The sequence below is a fragment of the Lactuca serriola genome, chromosome 4, assembly GCF_051521515.1.
Source record: "Lactuca serriola cultivar US96UC23 chromosome 4, Lser_US96UC23_V15, whole genome shotgun sequence".
In the NCBI taxonomy this organism is placed as follows: Eukaryota; Viridiplantae; Streptophyta; class Magnoliopsida; order Asterales; family Asteraceae; genus Lactuca; species Lactuca serriola.
Genome location: NC_136411.1, coordinates 12328452 through 12346309, shown reverse-complemented (window position 1 = coordinate 12346309; position 17858 = coordinate 12328452). Strand labels below are relative to the sequence as shown.

Sequence of the window (17858 nt, the reverse complement as noted above, 5' to 3'; positions counted from 1 at the left end):
TGCCATTTTATAGGCAACAACCTTATACCCACCTTATAGACCGGCTTCGTGAATGAGGCGTACTAGCGGTAAGACGACTTTGATCTTATATATATATATATATATATATATATATATATATATATATATATATATATATATATATATATATATTATTAACTTATAATATTATAAGTATAAGGGTAGAATTTGAACTTTTAAAATTCTAAGGGTTGGAACTAAAGTTTTAACATGACTTTATTTGTTCCAAAACTTGAGGGCAAGTTTTGTAAACTTTCAAAACTTTTCATTTCTTGTAACTTATGAGTTTATCAGGGTATTAAAAATGAAGACTCTTCATTTTTATAACCCATGTGTTCTTTTAATGGTTTTTAAGCAAAGTGACTTTTGGTTTTCCATAACTTGAGGACAAGTTTTGGACTCCATTAAAACACATAATGATCAAGAATTAATCTACCACATAGGTTACAAACCATTCCTATGATAATCTAAACATCATAAGATCAAGAACATGAACATGAACACTTTCATGAATCAAAATTACACTTAAAACTTTGCAATTTTTGACAACTTGTTGTTGTAAATGGATTAGCAAAGACATTACACCATCTAAAACAAGTTTTCAAGTACCAAAACAGTTTAGGGTAATGTTTCTAGTCCATTTCCAGCAACTAAAGTCGAAAATCTGCATTCTGAGGCTCCTACTCGCCGAGTGCACGAACCTACTTGGCGAGTAGGATGAAGATACACATGAACTCGGCGAGTCCCCCCATGGACTCGGCGATTTCATCAGGTAGATTGCACAAAATCGACTTTTTTCAACTATTTAGCACAAATAACAAACAAACAAGCCTAGGATCTGATACCACTGATGAGTTTTGAGCATTCTAACACTTCCTAAGTGTAGATGCAACCCTAATAACCTTGGATCTATGTTTGTCTAATTATCATGCAAAGTTGAATTCGAAGGTTATATTCCTATCTAGCATACATAGGGAAAATTTTTTAACTTGAATGAAAGATAGAATAACTTACCTTGTTGTTGCTTATGTTCCTTGAAACCTTGTGAGCCTAGCACCCCAAGTGTGATTCCTCAAATGCTTCACACAACACCAAATGCTTTTGGAAAGACTTTTGAGAGAATACACACGTCTTAAAATCGGCCTAGCCCTCTTGTTTCATATGTGTAGCCAATTTTGGTGGAGAATGGGACTCTTATATAGTGTTGACACATCTACGGTTACACCATGTAAACCCTAATGTGTCATGACTCTTCATTTCCATGACCCATGGGTTTGTAACTCCCATGGAGCATCCTATGGGTGGAACCCAACTTGATAATCCATGGAGCCTCTTAGCCCACTATACAAGATATGGATGATTTACAAAATCAACCCATATATTTAATTAGTTATCTTTTGATCACTTAATTATTTCTAAATTAATTCTTGACCAAACTAATTAAATAATATTATTAATATATTAGAACTTATAATATATTAATAATCTCCAAGTGTTATTTCTCATTTAGTCTATGCAATTGCATGGTGCCATGCAACCCAAATGGACCATGCCGGGTCGGGTCAAGTACTTACTAGAAATAGTTATGGACTTAGACACCTTATCCAACAAGATTATATTTGTTGTCTACATGATTTTGTATGTGCCTGGTAGGGAGGTGAGTGTGGGCGAGGTCCCGTATCTCATCACTAGCTGAGTATGGATGGGGTTCCATATCTCGATATTAGCAGAGTAGGGGCGAGGCTCGTGATAGGAAGGATGTGAGTGTGGGTGGGGGCCCGTATCTCACTACTAGTAAGAGTATGGATGGGGTTCCACTACTTCAGAAGCAGACCAGGGGCGGGGCCCAAGTCAGACGAGGCCTTAGATAAGGGTACAATTAGATTATGTTTATGTATGTTCTAGTATGTTATTTGACCGTACGTATGTGTATGGCGAGCGAGGCCTAGAGACAGACAGGGTCTAAGGGAAACAGATCTATATACAGAGCGGGGCTCGATGTGATGCCGGGCAGGGCTCGATGCGGCGGGCGGGGTCCCAGTATGTGGATACGTGTTCATGGTTATATATGTCATGTATGGAACAATTGATAAGTATGGTATGTGGTAGGTTGGGGAACTCACTAAGCTTCGTGCTTACGGTTTTTAGTTTTGGTTTCAGGTACTTTCGGTAGCGGAGGGAAGAAATCGGGATGATCACATGGCACACACCAAGAAGTTTAGCCTCGGATGTCTACTCTGATAATATGAACAAATGTTTTGAAAAGATACTCTGATTTGTTATATAACCCTTTTAGCATGTTTGAAATGATTTAATACTATGGTTTAGTAATGTTTTAAACAGAAATTTTTGGTCATGATTTTTAGGACGTTAGAAAAAAATAATATATATATATATATATATATATATATATATATATATATATATATATATATATATATATATATATATATACTAGTAGTGTACACGTGCGATGCAACGAAGCCAATTGTTGCTTTTGGCGATTAGTTTTCGACGGCGATTAGCTTCTTTGGTTGGATTTTTCACAAATAGTTTCTTTTCAACTGTTAGTTTACTCTCAGTGGTTAGTTTATTCTCAACGATGAGATCCCTTAAGCAAAACATGTCTGAGTTTCCAATCTTTCTACAATTATGAATCTTAAATATTGCCCTGTTAGTTTTTGGCAAAAATTACTTTTCTTTCGGCAATTATCATTCTTTCGGTATGCTGTTTGGGAATTGTTTTTCCCTAATTAGATTACTTTTCTTTTCTGCTAATATTTTATTTTCGACGATTATTTTCTTTTTTCAACTCATGTCTCAATTAGTAGTATTTATGACCATTATAACCGGAAAAACCTTAAAGTCGAATTAAACAAACCATTCTTATAATACATTATGTGATTTCTATCTCTTTCTAACCGGATATACATGGTTTGCTCTCGGAATTATTAGGCGTATTATTTGATTGGTTTTATCAATTTTGTAACATTTTAGAATATTGATCATGGAACCAAATAAGATTCAACTTAATCGGTTTTAGATAGTCTGTTTGGTTTTATAACAATAAACATATAATATTTCATATCATTTAAAAAAAACAAAAATATATAAAGGAAATAGTCAACGAATAAAAAGATTCAGAAAGATTTTCATAAAATTATCAGCGGAGTGTTTGTGTATATTCTTTAACAACTTATAAGTTATAACTATATGTTTTATTCTTTACCCGTCTAACAATAATATGTATTTTATTATGTATCCTTAGTAGGAATGGAACTTGTAACTATATAACCCATAATAACAAACTATATTTCAATTTTGTAACCAATAAAGACATTGTATTTATTTGTTATATATTGTTTTCATCCATAAATAAATAGAAATTTGATGCTATTTTATTCTATATCCGCAGTAACAATAAACTTGTAACTACATAATCCATAAGAACAATGTATACTTGGATTTTGTTACCAATAAACACAATTTATTTATTTGCTACATACTGTTTTTATCCATAAATATATATAAAATTGATGCTATTATAGGTAATGAGTTATTTATTTGCTACATACTGTTTTTATCCATAAGATATCTTGTAGAATGAACGAATAGCTAATCACTTATCTTAGGACCAACATTTGATTTGAATCGGAGTTCGACAGTGGCTTTGGAAAGCACACTTTGTTATTTAGTTCAATGTCATACTTGCAATTGTAGTTATAGACATATCCAAGTTGGAGACTTTGCTATTTAGTTCAAGGTCATACTTGCAATTGTAGTTATAGACGTATCCAAGTGAGAGACTTTTGGATTAATGTGTCTAAGTTCATAACTAAATTTTTATAAACTTGCAATTAGAAGTGAAGTCCTTTTTGGGTTGCCCTCATAACTAGAAATAGCCAGAAATAGTATTAGGAGAGAGAGAAAGATAATTTATTAGATTATTATTTGATTAATAAACTAACTGGAAATTATGATAAAATGGTTTGTTAATATATTATGTGATTAATATATTAATTATAAATAAATAATTGATTCTTTAATTAATATGGTTAATGAATTAATATGAAATCAATTAGATTTGGTTAATTAGTAATCAGAATTAATCTGAAATTAATTCGGGATTAATTAAATGTGCAATGTTGAATTGTAATTGTTCAATAGTTGAACAAAAAAAATAATTCAAGAACCTTCCATGGTATGGACGGTTTTGGTGGACTTCTTAGGTTTTTTAAAGCCTCGTGGTTGCATATAAGGAAAGTATTTGAACTTGAATGTTGGTCATCGTTCACAGCGAGAGAAAGGGGAGCAATTTTAATTGGTTAATGGGTGGTGGATTTCACGTCTGACCGGCAGTGGCAGGGAGAAGGTATGATGCGTCGACGACTTTGAAGGAGTTGGAGGGCTTTGTTGTCAGCGGTGATAGCAGAGGTGATGTCGTTAGCGGAGGCAGTGGCCGACCGGTTGCAGATCGAAGATGTAGTAGGAGTAGCAAAAGGTATCGTGTGAAGTAGAAAGAGAAGGGGGAAAGCAGGAGTAGGGCAAACGGTAGACATGTTCTTTCTTTTAACTTAGACTTGTTCAGTGAAGCTCACCCTTTAAGATTCATATATTTACCAAATTGCCCCTATTTAAAAAAAACAAAACAAAAGCGAATTTACTAACGGATTTCCAACGGAATGAAAAATTGTTGATTTCCGTTGGTAATCCGTCGGTATTCCGTCTCTATTGCCGACGGATTTTTCCGTCGTTAAAATTCTATCACTAATACCCACTTTTTTAGTAGTGACGTAAATCTATCTTTATTTGGTTTTCTTTTCATATTTTAACCGTTTAGTTTATTGGTTCTCCTTATTAATTAGTTTATACATAACGAACAAAGAAATTTATTTCAAAATTAATGCCTCATTTTAGTATTTTTAAAATTTTCAAATCTTTAATTTTATTTTATAACATCTATAAATACCCAACACAGATCTTCTTAAACACATACATTTTTTTTTTGTTTTTACTCCCTGATATTGATATTGATTGATCTATTTTGAATAACCATGAAGCGTTTTGGCTTTCTTGTTATTGTGATGGTAATTCTCACACTGCTAGCAGGCAAAGTATATCCACAATCCAGGGTTTGCAACATGCTTGATATTGAAGTTTGTTTTTCAGCAATATACAACCCTGGTACACCACCGACCGAAAAATGTTGTGAGAAACTAAAACAACATAGAAAATGTTTTTGTTTTTACAACCGACGCGGATTCACACTTGGTTTCGTTCCCGTTGTTGATGCTTGTCATATCGAGTTCCATGATTTTTGTCCCGCATTATCTAAATAATTTTCTACTTTACTCAATAAAATTTGTCATTTGCAAGGAAGTGGGATATGATTCTATTATATATTCAAAAGATTATGTGTTCATATATTCTCTTTAATTTTGTTTGGTTTTATAATATTCGTTCTTGTGGCCCTTAGTTTCTTGCTTTTCATATCATACTTGTGTCTGCATAAATCATTACATGTGCACATGGCATTCACGCAAAGATTACCATTTTTATTTAACGAAGATCAACAAGCAAAATCTAAAAACAACCTTTCGAGAAACACAACATGAAGAAAAACAAACCTTGATTTCACTATATCTAATTCAAACTTTCCCTAAAACACATCTTTATCTTGAATAATAATTTTGACAACGTTTACATAACAGAAACATATATATTTTTGGGAAAAAAAATTACTGTTTAAACTGAATTCAAAAGACCAAACAAAAAATATTCAAATAGAAATTACATGTCTTTTCATATTGAAAATACATAAAGCAGCTGATTTTGTATTTGAAAATCATAATTGAATGTATCGGTAGTCTTAAAGGATTAAAAAACAACGAACCCTTGATGTCAGTAATGTTTAATTATGAGTTTATTGGTTTTAAACATTCAACATAGTAGATGCAATCCTCCGATCTTTTTTTGATTCAATCATCTCTGTCGACGGTGGCTCCATCATTGTCAAACACCCGTCGTGGCTCTATAATTCGATCCTCGCTAGTGGCTATGTTAAGTGATGTCATCCTTCGATATTTTTCATTTAGTGAAGATCCATTCCTTTTTTTTCAGATCGAGCCAAGCCATGTATAAGGAAAGCTTCCCCACCGTACCCAAAGTCAAATCGTAGCGACATTGGTGTTGGGTGAAGTTTTTATAGATCTTTAATTTTGTGATAATGGAGTCGGAGTCGAGGATGACTTTGTAAATGTACCTAATGAATCATTTCGTGTGATAAATGATTTTAGGTAGGAAAGTTATTCTTGGGCCGGCCCGAAGACTGGACGAACAGGTGACGACGCATGGTATAAAAAGTCAAAATTATATGTGTCGTACTGCTGTTACCAAATTGTTTGAAGGAGGGGCAAAAAACGAAGGGCGGGAATCGGAGTATGGTCAGTGGCGGATTTATATTGTATCCCGGGATACCCCTCAAAAAAATTTTAATAATGTGAATTTTTTCGGAAAAATTCGTTTTATATTGCGGTTTTATATCGAGAAAAAAGTCAAGCTACCCTAAAAAGTTTCAGGTTATTTCTAAATGGACCAAAATACAAACTAGCCCATACCAATTGATTTATTGAAACAAAGAGGTATTAAGATTTAAGCCCAATAGTCCAATAAAAAAAATTAGAACCAATATTAAATGATATTTTGTTCAGAACACTATAGCTTTAAAAATTAGAATGCATGTTTGCAAAATTTATATTTTTTTATTGTAGGTCCATAAGCCCAATAGTCAATAGTCCAATAAAAAAAAGCATACGTAATTAAACACATATTTGATCGTGATATCTCAATTGCCGACTTCTGGACTTCTCAATTGCCGACTTCTGTGACGTGAACGCAACGAGCATTCTCAATTCTCAAATCTCAATTGCAAAATTCCAGGCACCTCTTTCGCTCATCGGATATTCCATCACAATGAAACAAGTTAGTATAATCAAAATACTCATCCCTATTATGTTTTTAGGTTAATTAAAATTCATTTTTTTTGTTATTATGTTTGAAAAATTAGAAATTTACAATAACTTTGTTAAATTAGGAATAGGGTTGATACTTAATGCTTATTTGTTGTTGGAACTTGAAATCAAGTTATAGTTGATATATTTTTATTGTAGATTGCTATTTGTTCAATTGTTGTTGAAATTGGGAATCAGGATTATAGTTGATATACCTTCATAATTGATAATTTGACTGTAGGTTACTAGGTTGTTATTTATTGACTGTTGTTGAAACTTGAAATCAAGTTTATAGTTCATATTTTTTTTTATTGTAGGTTGCTATTAAAAGTTTTTTCAAAAGACATTTAGATGTTGGAGACAACAATGGTGAAGGAACTTCTAAAAAAAATAGGGCTAATGAAAATAATCAAGTTCCACAAACTAATCAACCAATACCAAAACCACAAGAAACACGATCCATAGACATGATGAGACGGAAAAGTCTAATAATAAAGGACTTTTCATTGAAGTATTATCTTTGATTAGAGAAGATAATGAGAAGATTTTTAAAGTTACTTTAGAAAATGCTCCAAAAAATGAAAAGTTGACTTCTCCCACGATTCAAAAAGATATTGTGGATTGTTTTTCAAAAGAGATAATTAAGTCTATCTGTGATGAAATTGGTAAAGATGTGTTTGCTATTTTAGTTGATGAGTCTAGTGATGTTTCCAAAAAAAAAAAACAAATGGCTATAGTTTTGAGATATGTTGATAGACTAGGGATTGTAAAGGAAAGATTTATTGGAATTGTTCACGTGTTGGATACATCTTCTTTGACTCTTAAAGCCGCCATTGATACTGTATTTTCCAACAATAACTTGAGTATGACTTAGGTGAGAAATCATAAAATATTTATTCCTTTAAATTTTAATATGATATTAGTTTTATTTTTATTTCTTATAGTTTTTTTATTAATTTATTTAAATATATAGGTGAGGGGACAAGGTTATGATGGAGCAAGTAAGATGAGTGGTGCATTCAACGGTTTGAAATCTTTGATTTTAAATGAAAACAGTTCTGCACATTATATACATTGTTTTGCACACCAACTTCAATTAGTGGTTGAGGCGGTTGCAAAGAAACATGATGATGTTGATGAATCCTTTGAACAACTAGCTTTGGTGGTTACTGTCGTTTGTGGTTCTTGTAAGAGAAAAGATATGATACGAGAGATGCAAAAAGAAAGAGTGGCAGGTGAAATTGGTATTGGTGAAACAGAAACAGGAAAAGAGTTGAATCAAGAGATTTCTCATGTTCGAGCAGTAGATACTAGATGGGGTTCACATTTTAGAACAATTGTAAGTTTGGTGAATTTGTTTGCAGAAGTTGTTGCGGTACTTAAATATGTCAAAGAGGAGGGGTCTACTTTATCTAACCGTAATCAAGCAAAGGGTATTTTGTCATATTTCAAGACACTTGATTTCGTGTTTCTTTTACACTTGATGTTGGAAATTCTATGTCTCACGGATACCTTGTCAAAGCATCTTCAAAAAAAAGATCAAAATATTTTGGAAGCGGCTTCGTTAGTAAAAGGGATAAAGAAAGCATTGCTAGTTTTTGGAAAAGATGGGTTTTCACAAATTTCGAAGAAGGTATGTGCTTTTTGTGAAAAACATAGTGTTGAAATTATGGACATGTCGGGATATTATGTTACCCCACGCAAGCGTAGGACCAATAAGACTAATCAACATCATTTTGAAGTTGTGATTTTTAACACAATTTTAGATATGCAAATTCAAGAATTTGGGGATAGATTTAGTGAAGTTGGCACGGAGTTGATGGAGAACATGGCGGCATTGAGTCCTTGTGCCTCATTTTCTATTTTTGATAAAACAAAGTTGTTAAAGCAAAGTGATATACAAAATCGATTTTGACGATTCAGGGCGCTACTTAATGGACAACTTGATATCTATTATCACTCTTTGCTCCATGATGAAAGATTTTTCAACTTGAAGGAAATTGCCGACCTCTCTCGTTTGTTGGTGGAAACCGGGAAGCACCTCTCTTTTCCTTTGGTTTATAGATTATTAAAACTAGCTTTGGTTTTGCCCGTCGCAACCGCAACCGTTGAACGGTGTTTTTCTGCAATGAAGTTCTTGAAAACCGATTTGCGTAATAGAATAGGTGACGATTTTATGAACGATGCTTTGATTTGTAGTGTAGAAAAAGAAGCACTAGAGAATGTTAAGACTGAAAATGTAATTACTCGCTTTCGTAAAATGAAAGATCGAAGAGGTGAACTTTAAAATGTAATTTTATTATGTAAATTGAACTTTATATCTAATGAAATTGCGGTTTATATTTTTTTTCGTTATTGTATATTACAAAAAAAAAAAATTTGGGATACCCCTTAAGTTTGACCCTGGCTCCGCCATTGAGTATGGTATTGTATTTCTTCGTGTATAGGGCAAGACCAAAAGAAATTAGTCAGAATTTTTTGAAGAAGGAACTAATACACAATCTTTATCTCCTTTCGTAAAATTCGCTCTTCCTTTAAGTGAGTTTAAGGCTGCCCTAAAGTCTTTGAATAGCCGTCCACCACAGCTTCTTGATCATGCCTGAAAAACAAAACATGTCACACTCGAGATTTGTTTACTTGATGATAGTAATTCGGACATTATCCAAATTGTCATCCCTATACGGCATATGCAACCATAAAAATTAATAAATTCAATCGTACATAAAATATTTTATGCCATTAATATTCATTTTAATTGTGGCATAATGATATAAAATCCCGCTATTTTTTCTAATCATACAATGCCACTAAATGTTTTCTTTTCAATTAACAAGTTACCATTTATATGGCACTATAAATTTTATCGGATTAATTTTCGTTCCCCCCTCGTTTCCGTATTTATGTCCCCAAAATTTTGAAGAGGTGAAAAATGTCAAAAACATGTTCCCTTGTTGAAAATTTTTGAAGATGTAAAATTTATTAAATAGGGAAATCGACAATCTCTCGTCTCAGTTCGTGCTCTTGTCCGCCCTACTCCCTCGTCGGCCATGCTCCTCGTCGCTGCAGATGCTCTCGTCTTCCCACCTGACATCAAGCTTCCACTATAAACCCATATGTTATGAAAAGCTTTTTCCTGAATTGTATAGATCATAACTCTACTGAATGTATGTGACAAGATTACACATTGCTCAAAAGTTCTAAACTTGGTGCCAATTATTTGCATAAACACCATCAGGTTTCATTAAGACATTGCAAACAGAATGTCATGCATCACAAAATAGCAAGGGGCTTCATCATATTCTATCAAATGCTTGAAAGTGAAAACATTATATGTATCTGGAGATTATTTGCATGAGTGGGTAGCCAATTTTTATAGGAAACTGCAAAAAAGCCACAACAATCTAGGACAATCAAAAGGTTACATTATATATCATCAAACACACAGAATTACAAGCCATTGAAACTAAAAAGGATTAACTGAAATCTACACACTAAAAAGTAATAATGGTAATTTTTTGACAATCAAAAGGGTACATTATATATCATCAAACACACAAAATTACAAGCCATTGAAACTAAAAAGGATTAATTGAAATCTACACACTAAAAAGGAATAATGGTAATTGATCATTGATTGATTTTTCCTTTATTTAATTAACTTTCCTAATTGTTTCTAGTAGACACGTAAATTATCTTTAATTGGATTTGAACCGTTTAGTTGATTGGTTTGCTTATTAATTAGTTTATACATGACGAACAAAGTAATTAATGTCAAATTTAATGCCACATTTTAGTATTTTTAAAATACTTGAATCTTTAAATTCATTTTAAAACATCTATAAATACCCAACATAGATTTCTTAAACTCATATACATTTTTTTTTGTTTTTACTCCCTAGTGTTGATTGATATATTTTGAACAATCATGAAGCCTTTTGGTTTTCTTGTTATTGTGATGGTAATGCTCACATTGATCCCTCGCAAAGTATATCCACAATCTACACATTGCAACATTCATGATATTTCAGATTGTTTTTCAACAATAGAAAACCCTTATTTACCACCAACCGGAAAATGTTGTGATGAACTCAGACAATATAACCGTTGTTTTTGTGTTTATCAAGAACGCCACTTCTCATTCGTATATGTTGTTCATGCTTGTCATTTGGAATACCAATATGTTTGTCCCGCGTTATCGAAATAGTTATTATTTTAATTAAATATAATTTGTCATGGAATTGGGATATGATTATATTTTATATTTAGAAGATTTTTATTTGGTTTTATAATATCATTCTTGTGGCCTTTAGTTTCTGCTTTTCATATCATACTTGTGTTTTCAAAAATAACTAGGGAAGAACGCTGCTTTGCGGGGTCGGACATGCCTAAGAATTGAAAAAAAAAACAGCAAAATTTTATTGAGTTGATATTGGAGCTCATAAAAGTTTACAGTTAGTATAATCTACATTTATCTCGAGCTTACTAATTCTAGATATTTCACGCCCATTGACTAAGACTTCTAAAAATAAATAGGAAATGAATATGAATAAAAAAGAAAACCATAACTAAGAATTAAGTGAAGTTGCAAAGTTTGTAAAATAACATTAACGATACAAATCTAGCATTAGTATTATTGGGAAGATTGCTAGTTGTCCCAATCTTAACATCATACTTCAACCCTGTAACAAAACGAAAAAGAATTTGGATTTCATAAAAATTCCCACAAAATCATAATGATTATTGTGAATTTTTTTTTTAAAAAAAATACCTGATCCCAGATATGGTATTTGGAACCCATGAGATTCATTGTTCCATTATAGCGTTGAAGGACTTTGTCTAAACCTTCATGAGGTAATAAGTTGATGGACTTATAATGCTCTGATTGACTTTATTCATTATTTTCCAAACAAATTGTAGAATATGAGGGGTTTTTTCGAGAAACACTAAAAAGGTTGAGGGTTTATTTGGAAGTATTTAAAAGGTTGAGAGTTTTTTTCGAAAAAAATACAAAAATGCAAGGTTTTATTTGGACAAAAAAACAAATTTGAGGTTTATATGTTGTGTTTCTTTTTTCGGATTAAACCTCATCTTTATTTTTTTTCCATGAAAAAGAGCTTACATATTTTCATTTTTTCCAAACAAAATTATTAAACTGTCTTTTTTTTTTTCCAAAGTACATTACATAGCATTATGGAATGTTTCCTTCTGAAGCACACCATGCTCTTCCTTTCTTCTCAGACACCTAGAAATTAGGATAAAGTGATTATAAAATCTTGATGCATGTTTTCTAAACCACACGAATTTAATGATTTACATATTTCATGATCAAATCTGTTACCAAGATTCAATATTGGATTTTTGAGAAGATGAGATTCAAGAACAAAGAATCATCTTACCACTCGACTATTGCCTCCATCAACATCTACTTTGTTCCCCAATACAACAAATGGGAACTTGTATGGGTCAGAACGGCTAGCCTGAAATATCATGACAAGATCTTTAGTAGTTAATAACATGTACATCATGGTGTTAGACTGTGTTTGTGTGTTGTAAATTGTAATGAATCAGTGAGTGACACCTGTTACCTGAATCAAAAACTCTTCCCACCAATTATTTAGGTTATCAAATGACTTCTTGACATTAACATCATACACAAGGACACAACAATCTCCACCTCTGTAAAATGCCACACTAAGGGTTTGAAACCTTTCTTGTCCTGCTGTATCCCATATCTGAAAGTACACAAAATATCATGCCATTTAGTGTTTCTAAAACAATAATGTATATTATGGATCATTTTGGAAGCATGTCTACCATCATAAAAGATGATGAGAGGGAAAGAAACAGAGAGAGCATGTCATACAAAATGGAGAATATATCTACACATGTAATGTTCTAATGAGATATAACTAAATGTGATTATCAAATATAATGAACTTGTTGCATAAGAAAGATATGAGATGAATATTGAAAGAGGAAGAGGAAGAGATAGTGTGATGTAGACATGCAATGTGAAAAGCCTATCCTCGAATTGGACTTTTTTGGTTAAGAAATCAGCTCCAATGGTGGCTTTATACTGACTACTGAACTTTCGATTCACATATCTATTTTTTTTAATATGCAAATTAGAACCATTTAAGGGCAACATTAATAGGACAACTGCATTTTGATTTTTGAGATTACTGAAGTTTCGATTCACATATTTAAATTAGAACCATTTAAGGGCAACATTATTAGCACAGCAGAATTTTGATTTTTGACAGCAGACCTAGTTCTAGTAAATGCAGAATTGGTATGAGCATCTTTGAAATTATAAAATCATTAGCATTTTATGATCTATCTAATCGCAATCTTTTATTCCTAAAGCTCTAGATCCGTATAACCAAAATATGAAGTTAGACTAAATGGATTGACATCCAAAGTAGTGTAGCTTTCTATGAACAGATGGAGTAAAATTACAATCGGTAAGTTTACTGCTATATTTGGGCTGCAAATCACAAATAATAATAATAATAATAATAATAATAATAATAATAATAATAACAAATATCTTAAGTACACATCAGAAATAAGAGATCTTGTGTATGTATTGTAATGTTTACCAAACACCACTAACCAACTAACCTTGATTGAGTTTGCAGGTATACCAACCATCCAGGCAAAAGAAAACTAGCTGAAATAGCAAACTGACCTATTAATATTTTAATAACACAAGAATCAGACTAATCGAACATCACAATCAACATATGTTCGTTTGTTTTCTATTAAACAGGCTAAAGGCAGAAAAGAGCATTCATTTGAATGTGACACAATCATAATAATATACAAAAGCTTTCATGTAGTAAAACATCAAGCAATTAAAACTATGCATCGAAGATTGTAAATAGGGGGAAAATAGTGAAAAGTTCAATTCAGAGGAAGCCATCTAATAGTATGTTAGCAACTGTGTGAGTATAAATAAAAACAAAATTAAAGGACTTTCTGTTTTGCCATTAGGTGAATAAAAAATATCATGACACACTTTCTGTTTTTCACCCTCATTCAAACTATTTCTAGGCGACGTGAAATTGTTCGATCTACAAAGCGTATTATACCTTGTCTCTCCTGATGCCCTCGTGTTTTTGATAAATGAATGCATATTGACCATTGTGTCCCTGATGTTGGGCTGGAGATTATTGCCTGGTGTCTCACTGCGTCTCAGGGTGATAGTGAACTTTGAGATCTGATCTATAGATTTTTCAATTGAGTTAGTTAAGGGGTTGGTATTGTTAGTCTATATATTATTAGCCCGCTTGTTTATGGGCCCTTTAGTCTTTAGCCCATTAAGGTTTCTGTCTAGCTAGTATTTATATCCACTTTATTCTTTGTAGTCTTTATGCTTTTCTTTGAAGACTCTTGTAATCCCTCTTTATCATAATCATATGACAATATTTACATGGTATCAGAGCAGAGGTTCGATACGTTGTTAGAAGTCTAGGGTTACTGTAGCATGTTGTACTCATTTTCTGCCACTGGTATTCGCTGTTGCTTTTGATTTGTTGATGCTGTTGATTTGTTGCTACTGTTGATTCGTTGGTGCTGTTGATTCGTCATTGTTGTTCATTCGTTATCCGATTGATTGCTTCCGCTGGTTTGGTACTCCTTTCATTCTCATATTCTTATACTGTCATTGTGGTTATTTATTTATTGTCAACATGGTCGGAAAGGATGATTCCCTTTAGTGAATCAGTACTCGTTTGGATGGAAAGAATTATATGTATTAGAGTTACGTTATGAAGAACTTCCTTCGTGGGAAGAATATGTGGGGCTATGTCACTGTGACAAAAGCAAAATCCTCAGTGCCTCAAACTGAGAATTATGATTTGTTGCTTGATGCATGGGAGACTGATAACTCCAAGGTCATTACTTGGATCAATAACTCTGTTACTCAGTCTATTGGTATGCAGTTGGCTAAATATGACACAGCAAAAGAAGTTTGGAATCACTTGGAGAGACTGTATACTCAGTCCAACTTTGCTAAACAATATCAGTTGGAATATGATATTCGTGCCCTTCAATAGAATGACCTGAGTATTCAAGATTTCTATGCTGCTATGTCTGATCCGTGGGATCAATTGGCTCTTACTGAATCTAAAGAGTTAAAAGATTTCCAGCCTTACAGTGCTAGGAAGGAAGAACAACGCTTGGTCCAGTTCTTGGTGGCCTTGCGTTCTGATTTTGAAGGCCTACGTGGAACCATTCTTCATCGCTCTCCTCTTCCCTCAGTGGATTCTGTTGTCCATGAGTTAATTGCAGAAGAGACCCGTATCAAATCTCATGCGGATAAAGGTTTTAAAACAAGCTCTATTCCTACTCCCGCTCCTGCTGTGCTTACTGTTTCCTCCAACCAGTCTCGACAAACTTCAAGGGTTGCTCATGATGAGTGTGCATTCTGCAAACAGAAAAACCATTGGAAAGCTCAGTGTCCATTGTTAGTCAACAAGGGTAAATCTGGTCAACCTCAGTCAGGGCAACAAAATAGGTCTGGTCAACAGAAGTTTCAGCCACGTTCCTCTGGTATTCCTCTATGGACCTCTCGTCCTCCGCAGTTTGCTGATGCTGGTGTGCCACCAGTTGACACAGAATCTGTTGGAAACATGCCACCATCTGCATTGGAGCCCAAAGTGTTTGAGAGTTTCAGACAATATTTGGCCTCTAATCCCATTGCCATGTCTGCATCTATGGCTTATTCTGGCCCTTCTTCATCTGATACATCAGGTGTTCCCTCATCTTTGTGGATTTTAGATTCTGGTGCAACTCATCATATGAATCCTCATTTTTCATCATTTGCTTCTTTGTCGCAAGTGTCATCTATTTTTGTTAAGTCTGCTAGTGATACATCTATGCTAGTTGAGGGTGTTGGGTCTGTCTCTGTTTCTCATATCACTCTTCCTGATGTTTATTACATTCCCAAACTTACTTTCAATCTTGCCTTAGTCAGTCAGTTATGTAAGTCTGGTAATTGGGTGTTCTTTTCTGATTCTGTCTGTGTTATACAGGATCAACATACCCAGAAGGTGATTGGGATCGGTCGTAGGGTGGGAGAACTATATGTCTTGGGGGTCCTCAAAGTATCTGCTTTTGCTACTTCCAACATTGATTTATCTTCTTTTCGTTTGAGTCCTTTGTCGTCTGAGTTTTATCTTTAGCATTCTCGTTTGGGACATGTGTCTGTATCACGTTTGAATTTTTTAGCATCTAGTGGTGTTTTGGGTCATTTAAACTCTTGTGATATTTCTGATTGTAGTTGTTGTAAACTGGCAAAATTCTCTGCCTTACCCTTCAATAAAAGTATGTCTTGTGCTACTGCTCCTTTTGACATTATTTATTCTGATGTGTGGGGTCCTGCACTAGTATCCACAAAGGGTGGGTCAACCTATTATGTATCTTTTATAGATGATTATACTCGATATACATGGGTTTATCTTATGAAACACGGATCTGATTTCTTTGATAATTACAGCAATTTTAGAGCTCCTGTTAAAACTCAACATTCGACTGTGATTAAGTGCTTCAGGTGTGACTTAAGGGGTGAATATACCTCTAATGATTTCACTCAGTTACTTGCTTTTGATGGTACCATACACCAGTCTTCGTGTACTGACACACCTCAGCAAAATGGTGTTGCAGAACGAAAACACCGTCATATTGTTGAGACTGCCCGCTCATTGCTTCTGTCTGCATAGGTCCCTAGTGCCTTTTGGGGAGAAGCAATCCTAACTGTTATGTATGTGATTAATCGTATCCCTACTTCATTGAACACAGGAATGTCTCCTTTTGAGAAGTTGTATGGTCATCTACCAGACTACTCTTCCTTACGAGTTTTTGGATGTACTTGTTTTGTTCTTCGTCCTCATGTTGAAAGGAACAAGTTGGGGCCGAAATCTGCTATTTGTGTATTTTTGGGGTATGGTATTGGACAGAAGGGATATTGTTGCTATGATCCTATGAGTCAGAAGTTATATGTTTCCCGGCATGTTACTTTTTTGGAACATATTCCTTTCTACTCAATCCCTGCTACAGCCCACAGTGTAACACAGTCAGATCTTTGCATATTGATCCTTTTGATGAAGATATAGAGGCTTGAGATTCATCTATGTCACATGATTCCTCAGCTCATCACACACCCACCTCTTCAGAGGGTGCCTCGTCTCCACCTGTTCCTAAGCCTGATCCTCCGATTACTGAAATTGAGGATTCACCTCCACCACCACCCCTCAGGAGATCGTCTCGTCCTGTCAAATCCACCAAGCTACCAGATTTTTCTTACTCTACATATTCAGGACCGTTTGCTTCATTTATAGCAAGCATTCATCATCTGTCTGAACCTAAATCATATAAAGAAGCTGTTTTAGATCCTCTTTGGCAGAATGTTACGGCTGAAGAAGTCACTGCTCTCCATCAGACTCATACATGGATTTGGTTTCTCTTCCTCCTGGGAAACATACGATAGGCTGTCGTTGAGTGTACAATATAAAGACTAAAGCTGATGGTTCTGTTGAGTGGTACAAGGCTAGACTTGTAGCAAAAGGGTATTCCCAACAGTATGGTTTTGACTACGATGAGACATTTGCCCCTGTTGCAAAGATGACGACAATTCGTACTATGATTGCAGTTGCATCCGTCCGACAGTGGAAGATCTTTCAAATGGATGTCAAGAATGCCTTTTTGAATGGTGACCTCCATGAAGAGGTTTATATGACTCCTCCCCCTGGTATTCAACACCGGCCGGGTGAAGTTTGTCGGCTTCGCAAAGCTTTGTATGGGCTCAAGCAAGCCCCTCGTGCT

At 34.0% G+C, this 17858-nt stretch overlaps 3 protein-coding genes across 3 annotated transcripts; 2 read left to right on the top strand and 1 right to left on the bottom strand.

Annotated features, from left to right (window-relative positions):
- Nucleotides 1–7758: 7758 nt before the first annotated feature.
- Nucleotides 7759–10138, top strand: LOC145098043 (uncharacterized). Its single transcript, XM_079035728.1, has 4 exons — nucleotides 7759–7872; nucleotides 8005–8909; nucleotides 8955–9270; nucleotides 10019–10138. Exons 1-4 carry the CDS (start codon nucleotides 7759–7761, stop codon nucleotides 10136–10138), a joined length of 1455 nt encoding a protein of 484 aa, XP_078891854.1.
- A 2081-nt stretch (nucleotides 10139–12219) lies between these two features.
- LOC145098042 (ras-related protein Rab7-like) lies at nucleotides 12220–14624 on the bottom strand. Its single transcript, XM_079035727.1, has 5 exons — nucleotides 14515–14624; nucleotides 13036–13135; nucleotides 12617–12763; nucleotides 12428–12508; nucleotides 12220–12273 (listed from the first exon to the last, which is right to left on the bottom strand). The coding sequence occupies exons 1-5, from the start codon at nucleotides 14622–14624 to the stop codon at nucleotides 12220–12222; spliced, it is 492 nt and encodes a 163-aa protein (XP_078891853.1).
- A 500-nt stretch (nucleotides 14625–15124) lies between these two features.
- On the top strand, nucleotides 15125–16756 carry LOC145098041 (uncharacterized). The gene is made up of 3 exons (XM_079035726.1): nucleotides 15125–15967; nucleotides 16070–16206; nucleotides 16318–16756. The coding sequence occupies exons 1-3, from the start codon at nucleotides 15125–15127 to the stop codon at nucleotides 16754–16756; spliced, it is 1419 nt and encodes a 472-aa protein (XP_078891852.1).
- Nucleotides 16757–17858: the final 1102 nt, after the last annotated feature.